Genomic DNA, 27,087 nt, shown 5'->3' with positions numbered 1-27,087 from the left:
TTAGAAAATGAAATCATTTATTTAACATGACCGTATCAGATCAGCCCACACACAGAGCATCAGACTCACTCACTCCTCCAGTATTTACAGATAGGCACATTCACATGAGGCACCACAGCGGCCACTGGAGGTCGCTGCCTCTCGAGTCCAGCAGGGAAAAAAAAATCATCATCATCATCAGCCGGGTGAACCAGGGTCCTGTGATCCGGGTCGGTTTTATTAAAAAGATTTTGGGGGGGGGCGCTGATCTAGTATCTCGAGTCCACAGAACCTCTTTGTCTTCCTGAAACGTTGCGCTGCTCTCCGAGACTAGAGTGGACAAAATAACGGGAACAGCGGCTCTTTAGATAAAATAGTGTTTCTTCTCTGACGTCACCAAATGTAATGTTCAATCTGTGAGAAGACATCGTGGGACATGTGGGTCATAACGCAACATCTGGAGGACATTGTGGAAATTCAAGAATTCATCTCAAGAACATTCTTCCTATTTGATGAAAACAAGAAAAAAATAAAATAATCCTTCAATTGATTTTAAACTTGATGACACGTTCAAAAAATTCAAATAAAAGTAGAAAAAAAAGGATTTTTAACCACATAAATAAAATATCAAAGAAATAAACAAATAGAAAACAAAAAGCAAAACAATCATTTACACAATGCAGTAATAACACAAAAAACCAGCTTTGAAGAAGAAGAGATGCTCAGTTTTTAAACATGACGTTTAAAAAGTAGAAACAGGAGGACAAAGGAAACATCTGGAGCTCTTCGTCCTTCATGTTCACCACAAAACAACAATGAATGGAGAGGAGGTGGAGCTGCGTCACCGTAAAGAGTCAGACGAACAAAGTGAATAAATAATCAGTCGGTTTAGAAAAGGCTTCTGGGAGTTTTTAATTCAAGCTCGAGGTTTCAGGAGTTGATGGGAGATATTTACACTTCAGAAAACGTCACGATAAAATGCTACATGGCAAGAATGAAGGGTTCTAACAAAGAGACGCGGCGTGTCGGTGAGATCAGACCGGACTTCCTGAAGTCCTCCGTGAGGGGGGGGGGGGGGGGGGGTCGCCTGAGAGCAGATCATGAAGGAGGAAGAGGAGCAGTGGGATGGAGGGATGAAAACAGCCCCAGTTATATAATGATGAGAGGAACCAGTACGAGCCCCGACTGAGGAGGAGGAAGAAGAGGCTGCAGGACTTTAAGCTGCGTTCAAGACACGTTGAGAGAGTCAGAAATTCAGCCTTCACGTCACGCTGAATGACTGATGTTCCAAGAGGCCGGTGATCACATCTGTGAGGTAAAGAGATGTGAAGCGGTGCTTTAGTGGAGAAACGTGTTGAATGTGATGAGATGAATGGATCACTTCTATCATCATCATCGTCACGCTTTGTTTACAACCCAACCGTCGCCATTTCCTGTCCCGCCTCCAGACCTCGAGAGTAAACCTGAACCTCGACTTTAACCTGAGCAGAAGTCTAACAAACTCACACGACCCCACATCACATCACTGGTGGGCGGGGCCTAACCTGAACTTCTCCGTCGTTCTCTTTAGTGTTTCATCTTCATTCATAATAGAAATCTGAAATGTGAAGTACAACTGTGATCGGCTGCGTTTCTATCCTTTGTACAAACTGATTTTCAAGCTCAAGCTCCTCCTCCTCCTCCTCCTCGGGTCGTGGTTCTGGTTTTTTTATTCCTCAGTCATTGATTCTAAGTTAAGTTGCTCTCTCTCCTCTTCATCCACGGAGCGATGATGACGAGGAGGAGGTGAAGCGTAGAGGACACAACTGTCCCTCCTCCTCCTCCTCCTGGTCACTGATGACCTTTGTTAAAGCGTGATTGTGTTGAAAGTTTAAATATCGTTTATTAAATTGCAGCTCCTCCTTTACTCCTCGTCTTATTAAAAAAGGACTCTATTGTGCCCGTCCTCCGGTCCTCCCTCTGTCAGCTGAAGCTAAAGTTCGGGCTGCTCTTCATCACCACCTTCATCATCCTCACCAGGAGGAGACAGCAAGTCAGTGAGGAGGAGGGATAAAGACGAGGGAGGAGGAAACACTCTCCTCTTCCTCCTCCTCCTCCTCCTCCCACCTGGCCGACAGTTCAGAGTTCTGCTAACTGAAGTCAAAGCTACTCTCCCCCAGCTGCTTCTCCCCCGTCCTCCTCCTCCTCCTCCAGGTGTTGTTTGTCCGTGTAAACGTCTCTGACCAGGAGGACTCTGGTGAGGAGGCTCTCCAGGATCTGTCGCTCCAGCGGCGTGGAGCTGAACCACAGCGGGTCGTCTGGACCGCAGGACGGATCCGGCTGAACGTAGAAGACGTCCAGACGCTCCCGCAGCAAGGCCGGACTGGAGGGAGGAAAGAAAGGAGGGAGGAGAGAGGGAAAGGAGAGAGGGAGGAAAGAAAGGAGGGAGGAGAGAGGGAAAGGAGAGAGGGAGGAAAGAAAGGAGGGAGGAGAGAGGGAAGAAGGAGGGAGGAAAGAAAGGAGGGAGGAGAGAGGGAAGAAGGAGGGAGATAGGAGGGAGGAAGGGAAAGGAGAGAGGGAAAGAATGAGCAGAGGAGAAGAATCAAGAAAGATGGAAGACGGAAAAGGAGGTTTATTCAATTAAATAAAGGAATTTAAAAAGGGAATAGAGACGAGGAGAGAAAAAGGAGGAGATGAGTAGAGTAAAGGGAGGAGAGGAGAGGAGAGTAAAGGAGGAGACGAGGAGAGTAAAGGTGGGAGAAGAGGAGGGTAAAGGGGGGAGACGAGGAGAGTAAAGGGGGGAGAAGAGGAGGGTAAAGGGGGTAGAAGAGGAGAGTAAAGGGGGGAGAAGAGGAGAGTAAAGGAGGAGACGAGGAGAGAGAAGAGTTAGTCTATTGGGATCTTTTAAACAGTGAAATGATATGTTGAGTAAAGTCCTCATATTTTTCATGGTCAACATCGTCGAGACGTCTGGATGTGAACAGCAATGAGATATAATCACAGGACAGAGTTGGGGATGCAAAATGGAGCCAAACAGTGATAGATTAGATAGATTAGTATAATCCAGACAGTATAGCAGTGATAAAGGTGATGGATGAGATATAGTACAGATGGTGAACGCACCACTTGGACCTGTAGAGCTCATACAGGCGACACTCGTGCTTCTTCACCGGACATCGAACGCTGGAGCCTCCCGAGTCCTCGTCCGGGTCGAAGTCCTGATCCACGTCTTCCAGCGTACGCTTCCTCTTCCCCGACTCAGCTTGAACTGAAAGAATAAAACACATCTACAAGATTAACACCTTTTATTAAACGACTGCAGATAAGAGACGATGTTGATTAACTAGACTTAAGTAAAGAGAGTAAAGGGGGAGAAGAGGAGAGGAAAAGTGGGGAGGAGAGGAAAAGTGGGGAGAAGAGGAGAGGAAAAGTGGGGAGAGGAGAGTAAAGGGGGGAGAAGAGGAGAGGAAAAGTGGGGAGGAGAGGAAAAGTGGGGAGAAGAGGAGAGGAAAAGTGGGGAGAGGAGGAGGGTAAAGGGGGGAGAAGAGGAGAGGAAAAGTGGGGAGAGGAGAGTAAAGGGGGGAGAAGAGGAGAGGAAAAGTGGGGAGGAGAGGAAAAGTGGGGAGAAGAGGAGAGGAAAAGTGGGGAGAGGAGAGTAAAGGGGGGAGAAGAGGAGAGGAAAAGTGGGGAGGAGAGGAAAAGTGGGGAGAAGAGGAGAGGAAAAGTGGGGAGAGGAGGAGGGTAAAGGGGGGAGAAGAGGAGAGGAAAAGTGGGGAGGAGAGGAAAAGTGGTGAGGAGAGGAAAAGTAGGGAGGAGAGGAAAAGTGGGGAGAAGAGGAGAGGAAAGGGGAGAAGAGGAGAGGAAAAGTGGGGAAACTAGGAGAGGAAAAGTGGGGAGAAGAGGAGAGGAAAAGTGGGGAGAAGAGGAGAGGAAAAGTCGGGAGAAGAGGAAAAGTGGGGAGAAGAGGAGAGGAAAAGTGGGGAGACTAGGAGAGGAAAAGTGGGGAGAAGAGGAGAGAAAAAGTGGGGAGAAGAGGAAAAGTGGGGAGAAGAGGAGAGGAAAAGTGGGCAGACTAGGAGAGGAAAAGTGGTGAGGAGAGGAAAAGTGGGAAGAGGAGGAGAGGAAAAGGGGGGAGAGGTGAAAATGATATTTTGAGTAAAGTCCTCATATTTTTCATGGTCAACATCGTCGAGACGTCTGGATGTGAACAGCAATGAGATATAATCACAGGACAGAGTTGGGGATGCAAAATGGAGCCAAACACTCTTCCACAGAAGAGAACCAATGAAAAGAGAGCGTTTGATTCCAGATGTTACTGCTACCTGAAGCCTGAACTAACAGCTTGTGTTCCTCACGACTCATTAAAAGCTAATATAATAATATATTAATAATAATATTAATAATGACGTTGACGATGGCCGTGCTCCTCACCGGGGCGGTCCTGAGAGATGGAAGGCACGCGGATGCAGACGGCCGGCTCCCGGCTCACAGGATGGACGGTGTCGGGTCCGTAGACGTTGTTGAAGGAGAGGCGGAGGTGCTGCTCCACGGTGCGCAGGCCGAAGTATTTGGTGTTCAGGTAGACCAGCGAGCGCAGCAGAGCGGCCGGACTCTGCTCGCCCAGCTGCCGGCTGCTCCGCAGACTCTGCTCCTCCACTCGGCCCCACGGGGAGCCTGCAGGGGAGGAAAGAGGGAGGGGCTTAGTGCTGTTCTGTGTTCTTATTGGTGCAGGACATCCTTCTGCAGACTTTAGTGACATTTATCCATCTTAAAAAATGTGATTCTTTCTTTAAACTCACATTTTTTGGGACCAAAAGTAACTAAATTCTCAGTGCATTAATCTAAATTCATCTTTTATTTTATTTTCATGTTAAAATATTTTTTTCTTTATGATTCATATAATTGTTATTGTGTGAATATCCATCTGATCTCATTTGGGTGTGTTGAAGGGAAAAAAATGAAATAAAATAAATAAAGTATTTATCTAAAAATGCATCTTCACAACCATCACACTACTCTCTGTATTTAATGTGTAAACAGGGTTCATTCCACCCGCTGGTGTCCTCATATGTCATCATAGTGCAATCACAAGGAATCAGAATGTGAACAGCAAAAGAGTTTTATAATCACGGGACACGGATGCAGTGCAGCGTAACGGCCACCAGGCGGTGCTAACGAGCAGCAAGCTAACTTCCTCCTGCAGCTACTTTTAAAGTCTTTGGATTCCAAACTTGACTTTTTTTCTGTTATTTCTCTTTGTTTGTGCATCGTGGTTGTAATCAGTGGATCACGTGACAGTTTGAAGACGTAAAGAGCAGAGTCAGGTTAAAGGTCACATGACACTCACCATCAGGAAGCACGCTGGGCTGCCAGTCCTTCAGGACCTTGTTGAGCTCCTCTCCAAACTGCCGGTAAGCCGGGTCACTGAACAGGTCATCGGTCCGGCCTTTGGTGTGAAGATGCTTCAAAAACACACACAAAAAAACCCCCATTAACTTACCAAAAAAAAAAGAAGGGTCAAATAACTAGCTTTAATGTGCAGAGATCAAAACTCTGGCGTCCTCATATTTAAAATAATCAGCACTGTACTTTTTCAGAATGTGAACAGCAAAGAGTTATAATCACAGGACACACACACACACACACACACACACACACACACACACACACACACACACACACACACACACACACATCTGCACACAAATCTGTTGTGGCTTTCTGCTTAGGAGGGAAGCAGAGCAGCAAGGCCCAGAAGACGGTCTGAGACATTCTGAAAGTGTGAATTCTTCATCAAACGTCTCATAAAACTAATCTGTTAAACGTCGTTAGTTTAAAAACAAACGGATGAAATCAATCTCACGTCTCTCCGTCGGATAAATCTTCCTCCAGACCACTTTGATCAGTCCTGTGCTCCTCTGCAGCCATCGTGCTGCTGCTGCTGCTCACATGTGAGGGAGCAGGAGGTGAAGACCGCGCACCACTAATCCCTGTCCTACCGGAAACACTCCCTCTAACTTTAGTTCCTACCTCGAAAATGACTGCAAGGAATTCTAACAGAACAAAGAGGGGAAGTTAACAGGACTAAATCTTTTTACTTCATGTGGACACAGAGACTGTTCAATTACAGTCCTAAACTGTTATTTTAGTGAATTTCATTATTTTAGTTGGTGAAACAATAATACTTGTTTTCTTTTGATAAGTATTTTTGTGGAATATATTCCTGTCTTATGGAAGTGACCATATCTGGACTGAGGAGGAGTGACGTAGAGACGCCGTATACGTCTCTGGTAGAGACCTGTCAATCAGCGTGTAGCCCCGCCCCTAAAGCATCCCCTGCTTCATGGTCTGTTTGACTCTAAATGGAGCATAATGTACTAAATGAACATCATGCTGTATTGAAGAAGACTGTAAACTAGAGATTGAGACCATAAACTCATGTTTACAATGTTTACTGAGGGAATAAATCAAGAGAGAAGTAGAGTCATTTTAGACTAGACTTCTATACAACCAGAGGAGTCGCCCCCTGGTGGACACTAGAGAGAATGCAGCTTTAAGACACTTTCACATGGGCTCACGTTGCCGCCTTGATAGAACTAAACAATGGACAGCTGATGCAGCCGTGACACTTGAATGTTTAACCGACGTCCCTTGAAAATGACGGTCCGAGGCGAGGATGTCTCATTTGTTAAATGTCCCCGTTACCTCGCCTCCTCTCTCCTCTTCCTCGACGAAGACGTGAGGCGAGGACAGGAATCGAGTTGGCGGCAACGTAATCGAGGGAACAGTAGAGTAAGACCCTCCGGCTTTGGTACCAACCTGCTGGATCCCCAGGCAGAGGTAGAGGATGCTGTCTGGAGAGTAGCGCTCCCCGCCGGGTCTGCACACCTCCCCGACAAACCGCGACAGAGCCACGTTCAGCTCCTCTGAACTCAGCGACAACAGGTTACTTTTAGACCGGGCTGCAGGAGAGGAAGCACAGACGCATCCTACGTGTCCTCAAACGTGTTCGATCAACAGTGTTAATTTCCAGCCGAGCAACGCGGCGATGCAGGTTCAGCTTACCGGGTTTGGAGGAGCCGTCCTTTACTTTGGTGTCTTCCGACTGGTCAGGAGGAGACAGCGCCCAGCGTTTCCAGGCGTTGACGCCGTAGCGAGCTCTGAGAGGTAGCGACCGTCCCTCCGAGTGCCGGTCCGAAGCGGACGAGGTCTGATCCGAGCCCTCCTCCAACGCCCGCCTCTTGGTCCCCTGCAGCAGAAACACATTTACTACACAGAAGAGGTCAAGGTTTCCGCTGGGTGCATGCCGTGTTCGTGTGCGTACTCGTCTCCTGGACTGCGGTCGAGGTGCCGACTCCTCCGACTCCTCAGCCAGGACCGGAGGCAGAGAGAAGCCCATGTCCTCGTCCATCCCCTCCAGGACCGGGACGGGGTCCGAGGCTGAGGCGGGAAACAGTCGGGTCCATTAACAGACACTCAGAGGACAGTTTACACGCTCCTGTTATAGTTTATAGTTGTGTTATAGTTTTAATAATAGATTTAATAAACATCTTCTACATGTGCAGAAGGTGTTTACCTTGAGGGAAGTCTGCCTCCAGGTCCAGGTCGGGCTCGTAATTGTCCTCTTCTTCCTCCTTCTCCTCATCCTCCTTTTCCTCATCCGCCTCCTTTTTCCCCTTTTCCTCTTCCTTCCGTTTCTCTTCTTCCTCCTCCTTTTTCTCCAGCTTCTCTTCCGGATTCTTCTCTTCCTCAGCCTGCTTCATCTCTTCCTCCTCCTGCTCCATCTCTTCCTCCTCCTGCTCCTTCTCTTCCTCCTTCTCCTCTTTCTCCTCCTTCTCCTCTTCCTCCTCGCTGATGCTGGAGGCCTCCTCCCCTCTGTGCTCCGTCTTCACCGTCACCAGCTTCACGTCTGAAACACACACGGTCATCATTTTGATCATCATCCCTTCAAATCTAACTGAACGTTTTGTTGAACTAGCAACTTTGTAAGCAGAGCTTTGTTTTAAATGCTCAGCTAAACATCTGTTCCAGTCACCAGATGTTGTGGCCTCACTTGTGAGGAGCTGAAGCTGCAGTCCGGCTACAAAAACGTGAACACGGTTCACCATGACGAGCACTAAACCAGAGGTTCAACCGTCCCCTCCTTTTCATCCCACCCTCCCGTACCTGGCTTCTGGTCCTCTGCGATCATCTCAGCCATGGAGAGCAGGTCGGCCTCCAGCGGGTCGGAGGGAACCTCGTTCTTCAGCTCCTTGATGGCCTGGATGATCTGCTCCGCCCCCTGCAGGGTGGTGGGCAGGAACACGGGGACGGGGACCTGGACGGGACGAGGAACACGGGAGCTTTCATTGATAAATGTCTCCTCATCTCTGCTTGAGTGACACTAAACACATTTTAAAAAGTATATATATATATATATTTTTTTTTACTGTTGTGTTTGCCATTAAACCACTAACTATACAGGCTTTTTATTGACGTGTTAACACCTTCACAAAACAAGTGTCTTCCTTGGAGCACGAATAATCCTCACGTGTTCATCGGGTCTTACCGGAACGGGCAGAGAGACTGGAGTGGGAGTGAGCTGAGAGTACATATTCATGGGCATGGGGATGAAGACAGGCACTGGTATGGGTACAGGAATATACTCCCTCTTCACACCATCGTCTACATCTGTGGACACAGACACGCCGAAACCGTAACATTTTATATAGATTTATATATATATATATATTAAACACACGGGTCACGACGTGAAAACATGATCTCCCTCCACCGTCACCAGAACGATCTAACTAATTGAGAGAGTAAAATGTCGTTCATGCTGCTGACAGGCTGACCTGTCTGCAGCAGTTTGCTCTGCATGTGAGGCTTGCAGTAAGTGGCCTTGGTGAGCGTGAGCGGCTTGCAGAGCACCGCCTTGTTCTTGACGTCTCTCATCAAACCTCCGCCGGCGTACGCCACCGTGCCCTGGTTCACCAGCTGCAGGGACAAGAGGGACAAGAGGGTCCAGAGGGACCAGAGGGACCAGAGGGACGGCGTTAAAACACACGGGTCTAAAATCCTTCTTCTTCTCATCGTCGTCGTTTACAGTCTCCATTATTAACTTGAGATGCAAGAATGCAGTTGAGAGACGACGTGTTCAAACCGGGTTTTTGTAATTCAGCGCGGACCTTTTAAGATAAGATAAGAACTCCTGACATGTCTGAGGATTTTAATCTGGTTTTTTAGATGCTTTAGAAACAGGAAGTGTTCAATTCAAAATCTACATTAAAGTAAATATTGATCAGACCAATCACAGGATGTTCAACCTTTGTTTCTCTACGACACATTTAACACTTGACTTGTTTCTCTACAGGGTTTGTATGAAGGTAATAAAGTAGTTTATGAATATGAGATACGCTTCAGATACCAAATTATTATCCTGCTGCCTACAGATTTCTATCGGCTTATAGAGACAATGAGATCTTTTCCAAACTCTTACTTACCCCGAGTTTGGCTCCGTGCATTTCATATCCTGTAAAGAGGAAAAGGAAACGCGTCATGAAAGAAATCTGAGAGAATAAAATGTCAGAAAATCACAGTTTCTCAAAAGTCCAAATTGACGTTTACGATGTCACAAACCCAAAGATATTCACTTTAATTAAAAACAACTTTAACGATTCATAGATTATCTCACACTCAGACACACACACACACACACACACACACACACACACACACACACACACACACAGTACCCAGGGTGGAGTTCTCGGGACCCTTCTGAGTGACCATGATGGGCTCGTTCTGCTGGCAGTAGAACTTCAGCAAACACTCCTGGTCACAGAAATGCTTCATCTCCGATCTCCACATCACCGACTCCGTCAGGTTCCCCTGAACCTTACAGCAGTCGCACCTCGCCGCCTAGTGGCCACAAGAGGAACCTTTTTCACAACAACAACAACAAGCCAACGTGTTCCCTCGGGCTCGTTTCTGACGGCGGGTACGGACCTTGAAGTACCAGTCGTTGAACTTCTTGGAGCAGGCCTCGCTGCAGAAGTCCCGCGTCATGCCGCCGAGCTGCCGGGTCAGACCTCTCTTACACAGCTGGTTGCAGTGGTTGCAGCTGACGCACTTCAGACCCAACCGCTTTATGAAATCCTGCTTGAATAACAGCTTACAGCCTGCAGGAAGACATGAAGAAAGAATAAAATAGAAAACACTCAAACTAGAAGCAAGAACGCTAAATCCTGGACAGAGAACTTCAGATGTGCAGAGCAGAAATGCTCTAGAGGAGATGAACACCTTCGCTGCAGAAAGGCCTCTTGACTCCGGAGAACTTGACCATCTCGTGCAGCGTCTTCTCCTCCTGGCAGTACTCACAGAAGGTCACGATGCAGTGCAGCTTCTTGTAGTCCTCGCAGCACGTCTTACTGCAGAACTGGAACACTTTGTCCTGCAGACAGACACGCCTTTAGATCACTCCACTGGACATTAAGTCACGATAAGACAACGGGCTGAACGACGTCACCGCCGCTCCTCGGGACGCTCTCACCTCCCACTCCAGAGTCTCGGGCTTCAAGCTGAACGCTCCTCGACAGTAGTTGCACTTCAGCTGGACGGCGGCGGCGGCGGCGGCGTTGTTGGTGGTGGAGAGCGCCGTCTGTCCGTTGGTGGTCGTCTGAAGAGCGGCGTTCTAGTACCGGAGGACATTAAAGACGCGTGATGAGTAGCAGCCGGCGCGTCTAACGGCCTCCCATGAACACACCCGGTTGCGCTTAACGAGGCAATTAACGGATCTGATTTACACCGCGGCCACCAGCTCGTTACGTCAACTCTTCGTGTCGTGAAGTCGTGACAAAACAAACTCTTTTCTCGTTAATCAGTCGATTTATGCGGCACTAAAATCGGGTCATGGACTCCACCGAGGGATCCGGTGCCGCTTCGAGCTGCTGGTCTTCACGAGGACGCGTCACATGAGCGGATGATAACCGCTAATCTGGGTTTAATGTCTTCGCTAATCTGAGGGGGGAATTGGGACACGAGGGTCAGCGCCACATCGGAAACACCAACATGTCAGTGAAGTCCAGTTCCATCCAATTATCCTAACGATGTATCTGCGTAATGCATCAGTTTGCATGTATGTATGTATGTATGTATGTATGTATGTATGTATGTATGTATGTATGTATGTATGTATGTGTGTGTGTGTGTGTGTGTGTGTGTGTGTGTGTGTGTGTGTGTGTATATATATATATATATATATATATATATATATATATCATTTCTTAGTTTGCTCTCATCGTATCGATCGTTTTCACGTCTTAATTGAACGGTTTAACTTTCACCTCAGTCAGCCTCACTGTTGAGCTTCCTGCTGTCTCTACAGCTTCTCTTTAGCTTCACTTTTTCTGTCAAAGCACTTTGTAAACTCTGTTTAAAAAGGAGTTACATAAATAAAGTTACTGTTATGATTAATGCGTAGGTGGGCGCTGGTTTTGTGCACACTGAATGGGACCATCATGCAAATCATCACCGCGTTTACTTTACTGACTGCTGTGCAAAGATGCTAACGAGCCAAATGATGCAGAGCAACAACGTCCACTAGGTTAACCAGCTCTAAAGTCAAAAGGAGGATGTGTGAGTGTGTGAGTGTGTGTGTGTGTGTGTGTGTGTCTCACCTGGAACTTGGTGACACACTGTGAGCTGCAGAAGTTGAGGATGTTTCCCTCCGGCAGCGTGGCCTGGTACTGTGGTAACGAGTTCCTCTTACAGAAGTGACACGATGGCTCTGTGTCTGCACACACACACACACACACACACACACACACACACACACACACACACACACACACACACACACACACACACGTTACATAAGTATTATTACATGTAACGATACAGTTTAACATCATCAGGACAAAGACACCTGAAACACGTTCAGACGGGGAGATCATTAATAGAACTGTGCAGAACTCTTTATAGAAGCCGATGTTCTGGTCTGAAGTGTGACCAGCGGTGCGTTTGTGTTAGAGATCACATCCCTGACTGTGTGTGTGTGTGTGTGTGTGTGTGTGTGTGTGTGTGCCGTTGGTGTGTGCGTTAGTCTCACTGATGAAGGAGGTCGATGCCAGCTTGCCCTTGTTCATGCAGTTGACGGAGCAGTAGGAGCCCATGGTGCCGCCCGCTCCGAGGCTGTGCAGAACCTCGCCGGTCTTGATCAGCGTTTTGCACGTCAGGCAGGTCGCGAGTTTACTGTGAGCCTGAGACGAGAGAGGGGGGAATAACACACACACACACACACACACACACACACACACACACACACACACACACACACACAAAACGTCAAAACAACAAGCAACCTTGAAGAGCTTCATTTGAAAAGGAGACGCATCGTGCTCACTTCTAAAATACACTTTGTTTTTCTCATGCTGTCGTCAGGTTTTCATCTTTACGACGGTCCTTGAACACATCATGTGCGACTATTCTCATGGTGCAAAATTATAATCAATACATTTATTAAAATTGTGAGAGGCATTTATAATTAGTCTCCTGTTGGTAGAAGTTGTGATGTTTCCTCTTTAGAGGAACTATTTTAAGTATTTCTGTACTTTACACTGTATTACATTACATTACTGTCATTTAGCAGACGCTTGGGATAAATGACAGTAATGTAAATGTAATGTAAACAATAAGTCATTTAAAAAGCTCAGTGGAGTTATAACGTTATGAAATGAGTCTCCATAGTTTCCTCCACTTATTAGATGTTATTAGAATGTCTAATAAGATGGTGTTGCCAAGCAACAAATACAATTCCAACATCTAATTTCTGGCTAACATTGCCTAGCAACGCAATTTGGTTCTAACACGTTCTGTAAAGAATCTGAATAGAACGACGAGTAAGAGATGCAGAGGCATCTGGACTGAGGAGGAGTGACGTAGAGCCCTGTCAATCAGTGTGTAGCCCCGCCCCTAAAGCATCCCCTGCTTTATGGTCTGTGTGACTCTAAATGGAGCATAATGTACTAAATGAACATCATGCTGTATTGAAGAAGACTGTAAACTAGAGATTGAGACCATAAACTCATGTTTACAATGTTTACTGAGGGAATAAATCAAGAGAGAAGTAGAGTCATTTTAGACTAGACTTCTATACAACCAGAGGAGTCGCCCCCTGGTGGACACTAGAGAGAATGCAGCTTTTACGGTCTTACGGTCTAACTGAATCCGTCCCACAGGCTCCCATCAGGCGTGTAGAAAACACACCTGCAGCCCGCAGTCAGGGGGGGGGGGGCACAGTACCTGCTTGAAGTCCCTGATGCAGTTCTGGCAGCAGAAGCGTTTCTGCTGGCCGTCCACCAGCAGGAAGTGGTTGGCCGACGCCCGGCTGGGCAGGTAGTCGCCGCACTGCTCGCAGCAGTTCATGATCAACCCGTTGGCCCGGCGGTACACGTTGAAACACGTGTCGCTGCAGATCTTATGGGTCACGGTCTTAAAGCTAACCTCGTGCCGGATCTGTAGACACAGAGAGAGAGAGAAATGACAAATACAGGTGAGAAGACAAGAAAGGAGAAACGAGATGATGAGAGGAGAAAGAAGAAGAGAGAGAAATATTGAATGAAAGTAAGTGGCCTGAGGAGGAAGACGATAGACGTGGAGACACATGGAATGAAGCGGTGATACGAGATCCTTCATTGACCCTCTGAACCCCCCAAAAACTCCACCGCCGGAATTAAAAAGAACGTTTTCTATAAACAAAATCGTCAAAACTACATCGTCTATCACAGCCAGACGCTGCGAGAGGGTGAGCGGCTGTGAATAAACGGAGGAGCTCCTCAGACCGACTGACCTCTGTGAGCTTCCCGCAGACGGTGCATTTGGTCTTGAGGCCCGACTTGGGCGGGTTCTGCTTGTTCTCGTACGCTCCGAGGCAGCCGGTGCTGCAGAACTCCTGGAAGGACTCGCTGGAGTCCACCTGGGCCACGATGGTTCCCTTCATGTTGGTGATGTCCCTGATGCGACGACACGGATACATTAAAACATGTGCATCGCTTGGTAGAAAGAATAATATCTGTGCTTATGGTTAGAGGGAAATTAATAAAGTTCTATCTTGTTTCAGTCAATGAATAAGTGGGAAAGACAACTAACACAAAACTGCTGTAAATTCCCTTAAAAACACGTCTTTTCCCTTAAATGAAACGTAAAGATCTGAGTGTGCCGGACCCACTTTTTGCACATGGTGCAGCTCTTCTTGGGGGCGGGTTTGTGTGAGAAGGCGGACAGACAGGTGGTGGAGCAGAACAGGTGTGTGGAGCCTTTACGCTGGTACGCCGTCTGGCCTTTCTTCAGAGGCTTTTTACAGTTGGCACAGGTCACCTGGGGAGCAAACAAACAAACAAACAAACAAACAGGGACTCCATGAGTTCAGCCTCGCAGACAGTCTGAACCCCTTCCTGTGAACCACGGAGGGCTTTCGTTCAAACTGAACAAAACACACACACTTAATAAGACAAAAAGGACCAATGGGTCGGAGAAAGAATGAGAGACGATTAAATGTTCTATTGCACAAAGTGCCGCTGTGTTCCTTCCAAATAAACTGTATTGATTTTCTGAAAAAAAGAGGGAATAAACAAGGTGCTGGATGCAGGAAATGATGCTCCACAGAGCTGGAGATCTTCTCTCTTAAATTCACATGTGTTGACAGATTGTGTTGAGCTGAACCTCTAAACTCAAATAAAAGGCGTCAGTTTGTCCGCCGTGTTAACGTGTCTCTACACGGGACGTCCGGTGAACGGAGGGGATCACCTTCACCGTCCTGGGCTGCGGCTGGGAGCCGGAGGAGGACGTGGATGAGGAAGACTGGCCCGGAGGTTTGGGCAGAGAGGAGGCCGGAGAGTCGACCCCCGTCTGCTTCTGGTTGCGGGGGACCGAAGCCGACTGGGAGATCCACGAGTCTGGAGGGAGAGAAAGAAACCACGTTGTCTCCAAAACATGTATCAGGAGGACGCACATCGATACCGACATCTTTATGAGGACAACTCTCAGCCAAAGCACTCAGTGTAGTCCTGGTCCTCTATATGAACCAGTCTCAGTGTAGTCCTGGTCCTCTATATGAACCAGTCTCAGTGTAGTCCTGGTCCTCTATATGAACCAGTCTCAGTGTAGTCCTGATCCTCTGTCAGACCTCCATCAGTACAGAGACCATCAGAGAGAAGATGGTCTGTTTCTATAGAGTTATTCTTGATGATGTCATCAGAGCCACCGGGTCGGATTCTGGTGAAACCAGATGAACTCATGCAGGTTCACCAGAACCTCCTTCAGCTCAGACTCCAGCAGAGACCTGGTCCACCGTGGACATACCCAGATCCTCCAGCAGAGACCTGGTCCACCGTGGACAGACCCAGATCCTCCAGCAGAGACCTGGTCCACCGCGGACAGACCCAGATCCTCCAGCAGAGACCTGGTCCACCGTGGACAGACCCAGATCCTCCAGCAGAGACCTGGTCCACCAGCATCATCCGGTTGCATCTTGCAGTGTGCAAACCGCCGTCCTTTTCTGGCTATTCTGACCCACAATCCTTTGCGCAGCAGACAGAGAGTCCAGGTGCCACGTTGAGAGGACGGACTATGTCCCAGGTGAACGCAGCGGCTCGTACTTAGTAAGGGGAGATGCAGAATGTACTGAAAGCACAAAGGAAAACTACGCGATTAAGAACGCAGCTATGATCAAATATACATCTTCACAACGTTTTACAAGCCTGTAAAAACCGACAAGCAGCCGACGTCCATTTCACCTAAATAAACACACACACCAGCAGAACCAAGGTGAGACGCAGTGAGCAGCACCACCTGGAGTCCGTGTGTCTCACGTGTCGTTTGGATGACGGAGGAGGAGTTTGGTTCTTTGTCTCACGACGGCATGATTTTCAAGACGACAAACCAGAAACATCCAAACCAACCCGACCGACGAGCTCCTAACAACGGGCTTTTCAGTCCGAAATATAACGTTTAGGACAGACGGACAGACACAAGCTTCTGCTCCATTTTACTACAGTTACGTCACCAGCAATTTTCCAACTTAAAGCTCTCAGGACCGGCTGCAGGGTGCAGCGCCGGCCTCAAAGATGAGGTGAAGCGGCAACGTTCCCAGAGCAGAGACGCCTCCCGCGTCACGGGAAAAACAACCAGGAGGAGAGGAGCGAGTTCCTCAAAGTCAAAAACACAAATACAAGACGGCTTCCACTTCACCGTCCTCAAGTTAAATGCGTTACCTGCTCTGTTGTGCGTCCCCGCGTCTCCGTTCTGAACCAGCGGGCCCACGGGCCCCGAGCCCCTCCCGGGGTTGAAGGAGGCGGTGGGTCGACCAGACGGAGCGTCTGGATTCAGGCTGAACGCGCTGCCGATCTGCAGACCGTTCTCCTCCACACGGACCTCGCCGTCCTAGACACACAAGTGGCTTCGGTTAGTTTATTTTAATCCTGAGCGACAAAAACATTGGAAAACAAAAATGATAAGAAAAAACAAACATGGGTGCCGCATGCTGAGCAGACTGAATCCTGCTTCTTCTCAAAAATACTGGACTAAATATCACAGCAGTGTCATGACAAAGATATCATCGTGAGCTTCGCCAAGAATAGTACAGTTTGTTCTTTCCGAGAAAGTGGAGATTCTCACCGCCGCTCCGCCCTGCAGTGACGTCACCGAGGTGATCACCAGCGTCATGTCTTCCTGGACGTCCGCCGGCGAACCATCGGCGGAGCCTCCCTTCTGCACGCCGGAGCCCAGCGTGGTGACACTGGCGATCCGGATCTCCGAATCCAGCTCGGTGCCGCTGAGTGCGGCCGGCGAGCGGGACCCTTCGGAGGACGAGGAGGAGGAGCCTCCTCCTCGTCCTCCTACGGGGTCTCTCTGCTCAGAGTCCTCCTCCTCCTCCTCCTCCTCCTCGTCATCGATGACGATGGGCTCAGCTTCCGTGGTGGCGGGAGGTTTGGCGGGGGACGCCGCGGGAGAAGCCGGGGTGGACTTTGCCGGCGACATGTCCGCTGCCTCGGCCGGCTCTAGGCAGTCTGTGCTGGGCATGTCTTGGGGGATTGTTGGGGCAGAAGGCTGATCCTCCTCCTCCTCTCCTACGAGAACCACATCGTCATCGTCCTCCACGCCACCCTCCTCTTCTTCTTCTTCTTCTTCTTCTGTTATCATGGAAACTACCTCCCCAGCCTCCTCCTCCGTGGGGGGTGCGGTCGGTTGCTCGGGGGAGGGAGTGGCGTCCATGGGCTCCACCCGCTCCCCTGCTGCTGCCTCCTCTTCTTCTGCTTCTTCTTCTTCGGCAGGGTTTGGTTCTGGCTCCCCGTCCATTGCTAAGGCAACCGCCTGGCAAACAAAACAAACGAACAAGAGCCGGTTAAACCGAATCACCTAATTATCTCGTGGCAGCTGCACACAGGTGAGGCAGGTATCCCCAGAGGCCCCGCCCCCACATAGACCCCTCATTGTTAGCTCCCACCTCTTCCTCTATGTCAACACGGGCCGGTCTGGTGGTTAGTACATGCAAATCGTTTGGGTTATATTTGCCGAGGGCGTCAGATCTTTGATGCCTCCTCAGAACAAAGAGAACAGACGGTTAGATAGCAGCGGTCACTGTCCGTCATTCTGACGCTGCTCACACCTCCTTCAGTTCACAGCTCCTGGAAATGATGACATACGAATAAATCAAGAGAGGATTCTTCCCTTCCTCCTCTCACCCCCTTCCCTTCCTCCTCTCACCTCCTCCCCTTCCTCCTCTCACCTGCCATCTTTCACCTCCTTCCTCCTCCTCTCACCTGCCATCTTTCACCTCCTTCCTCCTCCTCTCACCTGTCATCTTTCTCACCTTCTTCCTCCTCCTCCTCTCACCTGCCATCTTTCACCTCCTTCCCTTCCTCCTCTCACCTGCCATCTTTCACCTCCTTCCTCCTCCTCCTCGTCTCACCTGCCATCTTTCTCACCTTCTTCCTCCTCCTTTCACCTGCCATCTTTCACCTCCTTCCTCCTCCTCTCACCTGCCATCTTTCACCTCCTCTCACCTGCCATCTTTCTCACCTCCTTCCTCCTCCTCCTCCTCCTCCTCCTCTCACCTGCCATCTTTCACCTCCTTCCTCCTCCTCCTCTCACCTGCCATCTTTCACCTCTTTTCACCTGCCATCTTTCTCACCTCCTTCCTCCTCCTCTCACCTGCCATCTTTCACCTCCTTCCCTTCCTCCTCTCACCTGCCATCTTTCACCTCCTCTCACCTGCCATCTTTCTCACCTCCTTCCTCCTCTCACCTGCCATCTTTCACCTCCTTCCCTTCCTCCTCTCACCTGCCATCTTTCACCTCCTTCCTCCTCCTCCTTCTCGTCTCACCTGCCATCTTTCTCACCTCCTTCCCTTCCTCCTCTCACCTGCCATCTTTCACCTCCTTCCTCCTCCTCCTCGTCTCACCTGCCATCTTTCTCACCTTCTTCCTCCTCCTTTCACCTGCCATCTTTCACCTCCTCTCACCTGCCATCTTTCTCACCTTCCTCCTCTCACCTGCCATCTTTCTCACCTCCTTCCTCCTCTCACCTGCCATCTTTCACCTCCTTCCCTTCCTCCTCTCACCTGCCATCTTTCACCTCCTTCCTCCTCCTCCTCCTCCTCTCACCTGCCATCTTTCACCTCCTCTCACCTGCCATCTTTCTCACCTCCTTCCTCCTCCTCTCACCTGCCATCTTTCACCTCCTCTCACCTGCCATCTTTCTCACCTCCTTCCTCCTCCTCCTCTCACCTGCCATCTTTCACCTCCTTCTTCCTCCTCTCACCTGCCATTTTTCACCTCCTCTCACCTGCTATCTTTCACCTCCTTCCCTTCCTCCTCTCACCTGCCATCTTTCACCTCCTTTCTCCTCCTCTCACCTGCCATCTTTCACCTCCTTCCCTTCCTCCTCTCACCTGCCATCTTTCACCTCCTTCCTCCTCCTCTCACCTGCCATCTTTCACCTCCTTCCTCCTCCTCTCACCTGCCATCTTTCTCACCTCCTTCCTCCTCCTCTCACCTGCCATCTTTCACCTCCTTCCCTTCCTCCTCTCACCTGCCATCTTTCACCTGCCATCTTTCACCTCCTCTCACCTGCCATCTTTCACCTCCTTCTTCCTCCTCTCACCTGCCATTTTTCACCTCCTCTCACCTGCTATCTTTCACCTCCTTCCCTTCCTCCTCTCACCTGCCATCTTTCACCTCCTCTCACCTGCCATCTTTCACCTCCTTCTTCCTCCTCTCACCTGCCATCTTTCACCTCCTCCTCATCTCACCTGCCATTGTTCACCTCCTCCTCATCTCACCTGCCATTGTTCACCTCCTCATCTCACCTGCCATTGTTCACCTCCTCATCTCACCTGCCATTGTTCACCTCCTCATCTCACCTGCCATTGTTCACCTCCTCCTCTCACCTGCCATCTTTCACCTCCTCCTCCTCTCACCTGCCATCTTTCTCAACTCCTTCCTCCTCCTCCCACCTGCCATCTTTCACCTCCTCCTCCTCTCCCCTTGAGTCTCCACACAGCTTCTATCTCGTTGCCCACAGCAACTGATGAAGCTACACCTTGGTTGCTGTGGTGACGGTGAGCCCCCCCCCCACACACAGGGACTGGTTCTCCTGCTCTACATCTGGTGTGACACCAGATTAATAAATGTATTCAGAGCTCAATGTAGAGACGCAATCAGCACACACACACACACACACACACACACACACACACACACACACACACACACACACACACACACACACACACACACACACACACACACACACACCACTGGACTGAGATCATTACGGCGGCCATTTTGGCCCCCGGCACTGAGGGGAGTGCATCCAATGACAGTCTCAGAGCAAACAGATGAGCTGGTTTATTTATATTTTACAACTTTCTTTTTCTTAACACTACTTATTTGGGACATTGTGAACCCGTCTAGTAGTATAGTCAGAAAAATAAAGAAATATCAAAGAAGCGTTCTAAAAGCTTCTGTACATCCCAGAGTGAAGAGACAAAGAGAGAAACAACAGAGACCTCAGACGCACAACAACTCAAATGTCTGAAACTGGAAAACATTACAAACGTGAGCACAAGTGTGACGCCAGCGTTCAGTACGTTAACCCTTCTTAAACTACAGACGTGTATCCGTCCACAACAAAAGAAAGGATTCATGTTCAAAACAAAGCATCCGTACTAAAAACCTCAAGCCAACAACACCAACAACAACAACAACAACACCAACACCAACAACACGCATTAAAAGAGGTGGAAGACATTTACTCTCAACGACGCTACGAACTAGAACCTCAGTGACAAACATATGGTACTGCATCACTACTGAAGAAAGTTACTGATAATAATAATAATAATAATAATAATAATAATAATAATAACAATAACAATGTGTTATCTGTCCATTCTATCACTTCCAGCTCTACAGCAACTGAGACGTCAATATGCTGACATGTTGTGTTCAGGACTGTAGGTGAGACATATTGTCATCTGTGTGTGTTTGGAGGATCATCCGGGTCTCTACTAGTATAAATAACACACTGCATGCACTGTGACAGCAGAGTGACTGTAAACCACTGAGGCTGGAAGTGGAAGGGTTGCTCACTGTGACCACGTGACAGGAAGTAGCAGCCCAAAACAGCGTCACATTCAAGATCAATGAGCCGTTCTGGACTGTTTAAAAAAAACAAAAACAAAAAAAAACAGGATGGGATTCCAAATAGTGACTTTAAGCTGGTATCTAAGAAAAGAGAGACAGTGTCTGTCTGGTGTCCACAATATTGAGGACACCTTTCTCCACGTGCAACACCCCCCCCCCCCCCCCCCCCCCCCCTAAAAAAAGCTGCAAGATAAAAGCATCCCAGCTCTTGATATTACACCCAACAGGAGGGCGAATCTATGTGCAAAGACTCTGCAATGCAGAGCTGCGTTCACGTGGATGAAGAGAAGCGGAAACGAAGGGGGGGGGGGGTGTCGTCCCACATTAATGAGCTCCGACATGCAACCTTTTGCCTCTTAACGTCAACACCAGGTGGACAGAGAGAGGAAGAGGAGGAGGCTTGGGGGGGGGGTGGGCTGTATCCGTGCAACAAAACACTGCAAACAATCTGCGCCAGAACCACATCCTCACCTTACATCAGGTGCTCATCTACCTCAGTTTTTACACAACTTGACATCCATTTTTTTCCCTCCCCCCCTCAAGCAGGTCACAAGGTTGGATGCATGCAGCTGCTGTTTGCGCAACTGGCGCAGATAGAGACTAATTACATATTCAAATAAAAACAAGATTATTACTATTATTATATAAAATATAATATAAACAGCGAATTATGTCGCTGAGAAGTGATGCGTAATGCGCAGTCCTGGATGCAAACTAAAAAAAAAAAAACCTGACTGTTGTGTTGATGATCTCTCTGAAATGTGGGAAAAATGAGCACTTCAAAAAGGACAAAGTGTGTCCGTGTCCTTGGCTGTTAAACGCCTGACCACAACAGCACCAAACCCGGCTAAATATCCCCCGACCTCCTCCCTATGGGGAGCAGAATCCAAAAACTTTAAATCAAGAACAATAAGCACAAAACTACCTGAGCTCGCGCAGATTTTCCACAAATAACCCAAATAAATTAATGGAGGTGGCTCCAAGTTTTGGGGATCCAGCAGAAACGTGGTCCGAGCCTGTTCCGTTCCGTTCCGTTCCCACACCCCTGTGCTCTCTTCCTGGCGCAAACAGCCATTGGATTAGCGGCGGTTTCAAAAGGGGGAGGAGCGCATGCGCCATTGTTAAACGAAAATCACAACTTATTCGCATTAAAACATGTAAAATAACAGATCTGTGTGACACTCGGTCTCAAACAGCTGGGGAACGATTTATTTCACTACACCCCCGTTTAAGTCTTCTAGTCCAAGAACAACGTACCCAATAAGCACCAGAACATGCCGGGAAACAGCCCGATTTGTATGATACCTGTGACGCCGGGGGGGTTTAATTGGAAAGTTGCCCCTCGTCTCGCGCAGTCCACCCTGTGGCGCAATCAGTGGCAAAGTACCCACGTGCCACCACAAGGGGCGCCCTCACGCGCTACGCAAAACCACACGAACTGTCGTCAATTCTGTAGTGTCGTAAAACAACGAGGCGCAAACAAAAATCCCGCATCGTGTTTACGTGAGTCCCTCTGGGGAAAGGGGGGGGGGGCTACCGTAAACACCGGGTATAAACCCGTAATTCCCCCCCCCCCCCCCCCCCCCCTTTCCCCCCTCCTCCCCCCAGCGGAAAACAGCACTGCCTGCCGTCCGCCATTAGGGAGCCAAAAGGAACAATACTGGAGACTAGAGGCGGCAGCGACCACAGCACGCGCAGAGGCGGCAACGGCCACAGCACGCGCAGAGGCCGTTGGAGAAGAAAAAGCAGTTAAAATTAACTGTTTATTGTTCACTAAATCACTAAATGTGTCTTCTTGCCCCCCGGGGGGAGTACCCGGACACCTTAACCCGACGGGCCGCACAAGTTTCCCAAAAAACTTTGCCTCATTAGGTGTACAAACCGACATATTATACCCCAAAAAAAAAAAAAAAAACGTCAGTGTAATTGTCTTACCGGAGTAGAGCTCGGATCGGTGTAGCGCCACTTTTGTGCCTTGACATTAATCCCGGTGGTGCGCGTGCGCAGAACGTAGAAACTTTTCCGCTTTACGTCACACAGATCGTGTGTTCGGGCAGATGCCTCACTACGTCACCGGTTTGGTTTGTTTCACGTGACGTAACCACGCCGGTTGAGGGTTTGTTATGAGTCGTGTTTACCTTTTATATTTAAAATATCGATTGATATCGATCCAGCTGTCCGTTAAAGACACATCCGGGGCCTGTTTGTCTTGGATGATTATTAGCTGACTTGTCGCTTGTGTGAGCTTTTCTTCACAGCAGCCATTTTGAACTTTCAGGATGAGAGACTGAACAAATCAAACCGAACTTTAATTTGTTCTGTAGGTTTCTAGACTAAGGAAGTCTTCTTAAGTCTAAGTGTAGAGGAGCTAGAAAAGAGAGGAAACGGAGAAAACCCCTAAAATGATGATTCAGTACACATGCAACCAGAGATGTGGGTTCACTAATGGACATTGCTTTGTTTTAATCCCCATAAACTACTACTGCTTTGTATGTCAAATGATTTGTTACTGTTGTTTGTATCCGTGAGTGACACGCCGTGCTCCCTTTATACCTTTGATTTACCTTTAATGCTCACAAATAAGAAAAGGCGTGATGAGGTTACAAGGACCCTTCACTGCAGCACACGGAGTCACAGTCCTGAGCTCCACACTTCCATCATTTGGGTTGTTTTCTGCATTGAACTCGATGCAGAGGAGCACGAGGTTGACTCCCCATCATGTGACCTGGTTAAAGACGTATCACGTACCTGTAAAGCCTTCATAGGTGAACAGAGTGTGTATTTTCCCAGCATGCTGCAGTGATTCTACTCTTTGCACTCAAACTGCATCAAAACTGACCAATATTTACACTTTGTAGTTCACTGTATTCAGTTCAATAACACAACATATAATTAACAAATACATGATGATGTCATTCTTTACATTAAGATAAAACTTTATTGATCATTGCTTTATAGAATACATATTCTGAAATGGGCCATTCTGCACAATTTTGGTACTTTAAATACACTTTGATGCGAGTATTAATACACCGTAGTATTGCTATTTTGACTTTAGTAAAAGATCAGAATACTTCTTCAGCTGTGGTAATACACAGTTAACTAGTACAAACACAGGCGTGCTCCCTTAAGTTCATTACAGGAGACTGAAATAGAAGCAGAGTGAGACCTCCGTCGTTCATCAGCCTCTCTGTTCGTATGTCTTGATATTGTTTTGTTTTTTTTTCTTCGCCGCGCAGGCGCACAAGGAGCAATCAGGCGCGTTGCATGGTTGGCAATTAAATTGCTCCATTAAGCCGATTTTAACCTGATCGATACGCATCACGTGTCCCGTGTAAACGACACACTTGATGTCATATGTATATATATATATTTATATATATATATATATTTTTTAAACAAACTGCATTGAAGTAGACACAGAGCTCTGGACCAATCAGGAGGGAGGATCCGGGTTGAGGGAGTTCACGTGCTGAGTTCTGTCGGTGCAAACATCCGGGACATGAAGGAGAAACCAACAAACTGCACCGACAGTAAACTAAATAATCCAAGAAAGAGTGTTTGAAATGCAACATTACGAGAAGCTAAACATACATATTTATGATCAATAATCACGAATTATGAGTCGAGAGAAAGTGAATCGGAGGGAACATCTGAATATAATATATTCATATATATGATAATAATAATGAAGACATTATAAGAAGTCGCTGCAGGAGAAGCAGGATGTCAAAGATGAAGAATATGTTTAGGATCAATAATCAATAATCGAGAGAAAGTGGATCGGAGGGAACATCTGGTGGTTTTGTTGCAGCAGAGCATGTTAATATGGCGGATCAGGTGCGTTCAAGGTGGTGACCAGACATCAGAGTTTCATCTCTACACACCCACAAACACGTCCGTGAACTCACCAGATTGAAGGACGACGATCTATTTATTTATTATTAAACAAATGTAATAAAATCAATCCGCTAAAGGGAGCGCAGCCGGGTTGCCAGGTCGGAGATTTCCACTTTCAGACCTTCAACTAAAGTAATGTATTTAAATAGATAACGGATCCGGATTTGAGAGGAAATGCAGACTGATCCTGTATCACCTTCATCTTAATGTGTGTGTGTGTGTGTGTGTGTGTGTGTGTGTGTGCGTGCGTGTGTGTGTGTGTGTGTGTGTGTGTGTGTGTGTGTGCGTGTGTGTGTGTATGTGCGTGCGTGCGTGTGTGTGAGGCGTTCACTGCCTGTGCAAAACAGCCAGTATGTTTATTGTCCGTGGATCAATCATTCTGATCTGTGTCTTTATTCTACCTTTACATATTTACTCTCTCTGATGTTACAGCCTTAGGTTTAATATTTTAATAATTGGTTTATTTTATTTTTATTTATTATTAATTTATTAAAAAATAATTTATTTTATATATTATGACAATTTATTGATTTTTTAAAAATTGTATTATTGTGATTTTCTTAATGTTTATATTTTGTCTTTATTTGCACTCTTTCATACTTCTTTTGCAGATCATAAATAAAGTTATTTATCGTAAATACTACACTTTTGTAGTGTGTGTGTATGTAGGCGTGTGTGTGTGTGTGTGTGTGTGTGTGTGTGTGTGTGTGTGTGTGTGTGTGTGTGTGTGTGTGTGTGTGTGTGTGTGTGTGCTTCTTAAAGGGCTAGTTCAGCCATTTAGTGTCGCTCTTCCGTAAAGTTTTGGGGACTTGTGCGAGTTAGATTAAAAACAGGAGGATATGAATCAAAAGCAGCTGAGGTTGGGTCACTGAAGCCTACATTTCCCACAATTCAACATGCTTTTGTCCGAGCTGGTAAATGTCTTTTTTAAGTGTTCTGCACTGGGCTTTCTGTTCAGTATCTAGCCTCCAGAAATACTAATCTTTACGACATGTAGTGTCCCTTTAATATACAATAGAATACATAACCTGTGTGTGAAGTAGAACGCACATTCATGCATTGTGATGGTGTGTAAACTCGCTGTGCTCGTGCCGTTACTGGTTGATGAAGAGGATTTGTTTGTGCAGCTCGTTCACGTCTCCTCTGGTTCCTGTTTTCTGGAGGTGAGGCGGTTTGAAGGCCTCCTTCAGGTTTTATGACCTCATCAAACACTGTTTGTTCTTTTCTCCTTTTCATTGCAACTAAACTGAAGTGAGCCGACAGAACACACCCGAAAACCACGTTTCATAGAACGTTATCAAAGAAATGACTCAACCGTTCCACCGTTCACATCGTAGCAGTTTATCAGTGAGTCCTCGTGTTACAACAAGTATTTCTGTGTCTTAATTCAACAGTAATAAACTCTTACAGTTCATATTGATGATATGTGTAAATATGAGTTGAAACAGCAGAAACATATTGTTTCCTTTGTGGTTTATGGGAACATTTAAAAATATAAGATGTAAATCTGTAAACTCTAATATTCAGACGTAACAAACAGGAAAGACAGAAACGGTAAAATATAGTTTTCTGTGCTGAGAGGATGAGAGTTAAGTTTAGTTAGTTGCAGACAATCGTTTATTATAAACATTCTCATATTCTTAGGACAGTAAAATAAGTATGAGGCCAGTGATGAAGTGTGTTCTTACTTATGTTGTTTTTATTATTATGAGTTAAACAATAAAGACAATCGAGCTGTTTTAACAGTTTCTACTGAGGAACACAGGAAGTTCACTCTTTACTTTCATTTTAAAAGCAGATATTGTGCTATTTTTTAAAACACTAAGTTTTCTTTGTTTCTTGGCTGTTTAAAGTATTAAAGTATTTAAACGGCCCTCTGTCTGTACCGCCTCCTCTAGTGTTCCTACATGTTCTGAGCTCCCGGTTTAAAGATGAATGAATACCGACGGACAAACCAAATATTTGTACACGTTTTTTATGAAGGACAGAGACGCAGCGTCGGGGGGGTGAAGCAGTGAAAACCACCAGGGGTTAAAAATACCAACACTAACGGTTTGTTTAGTCGACTACAAACCCTCCAGAGTTCATTACTGCTGCTTCTTCAACGCATGTTTGAACGTTTCACACTTCTTGATCCGCTGACTTCCATTCATGTCCATGAATTGTGAAACTTGCCGCACGAGTTCAATAATAGAGATTAAAGTTCCATTATTGTGGAATAGTAATGGGTCTTTGCTCAGACGACACATTGATTTGTAAAGTCTGCACTATCCTAATAATAATACAACTTTAAACAGATGTAACGTTCACGTCCAATTTCATCCAATTTGGTAATAAACAGCAACCGATCGCCGCATGAAAGGCAGGAAAAACACACAAATAATTAGTTGTAAATGTAAAGTTTGTAATAAATGAGCCAAAACATGAAACATAATCCATGAATCAGGACTCAAACTGTTCTCCTAAATCCAGAAGCAGTTTCAAATCTGTGTTGTTTAAAGTGGTAATCTTTAAGAATCTGAAGAAATTATCTCTGAAGGAG

At 47.2% G+C, this 27,087-nt stretch overlaps 1 protein-coding gene across 4 annotated transcripts; it reads right to left on the bottom strand.

Moving 5' to 3' along the window:
* zmym2 (zinc finger, MYM-type 2) lies at positions 1-22,653 on the bottom strand. 4 transcript variants are annotated; one of them, XM_068737155.1, is made up of 26 exons: positions 21,951-22,015; positions 17,444-17,534; positions 16,615-17,310; positions 16,212-16,380; positions 14,746-14,894; positions 14,168-14,316; positions 13,790-13,952; positions 13,243-13,455; positions 12,050-12,200; positions 11,619-11,734; positions 10,493-10,633; positions 10,243-10,393; positions 9,949-10,121; positions 9,696-9,861; positions 9,444-9,472; positions 8,796-8,937; positions 8,507-8,628; positions 8,125-8,275; positions 7,535-7,867; positions 7,283-7,398; positions 7,024-7,207; positions 6,778-6,920; positions 5,306-5,420; positions 4,390-4,632; positions 3,082-3,226; positions 1-2,341 (listed from the first exon to the last, which is right to left on the bottom strand). In XM_068737155.1, exons 3-26 carry the CDS (start codon positions 17,293-17,295, stop codon positions 2,125-2,127), a joined length of 4,362 nt encoding a protein of 1,453 aa, XP_068593256.1. In that variant the 5' UTR covers positions 17,296-17,310; positions 17,444-17,534; positions 21,951-22,015; the 3' UTR covers positions 1-2,124. The 4 variants fall into 4 exon arrangements, with proteins under 4 accessions (XP_068593256.1, XP_068593230.1, XP_068593247.1 ...); XM_068737129.1 differs by lacking the exons at positions 17,444-17,534; positions 21,951-22,015 and adding an exon at positions 22,581-22,653; XM_068737146.1 differs by lacking the exon at positions 17,444-17,534 and having other exon boundaries at positions 21,951-21,967.
* Between the last annotated feature and the right edge of the window lie 4,434 nt (positions 22,654-27,087).

This window comes from Cebidichthys violaceus, unplaced genomic scaffold (assembly GCF_023349555.1).
Source record: "Cebidichthys violaceus isolate CVI_PGR_0920_01 unplaced genomic scaffold, fCebVio1.0.p SCAF_11, whole genome shotgun sequence".
NCBI lineage: Eukaryota > Metazoa > Chordata > Actinopteri > Perciformes > Stichaeidae > Cebidichthys > Cebidichthys violaceus.
Note: the sequence above shows the minus strand (reverse complement) of the source record. Positions and strands in the feature narration are given on the sequence as shown.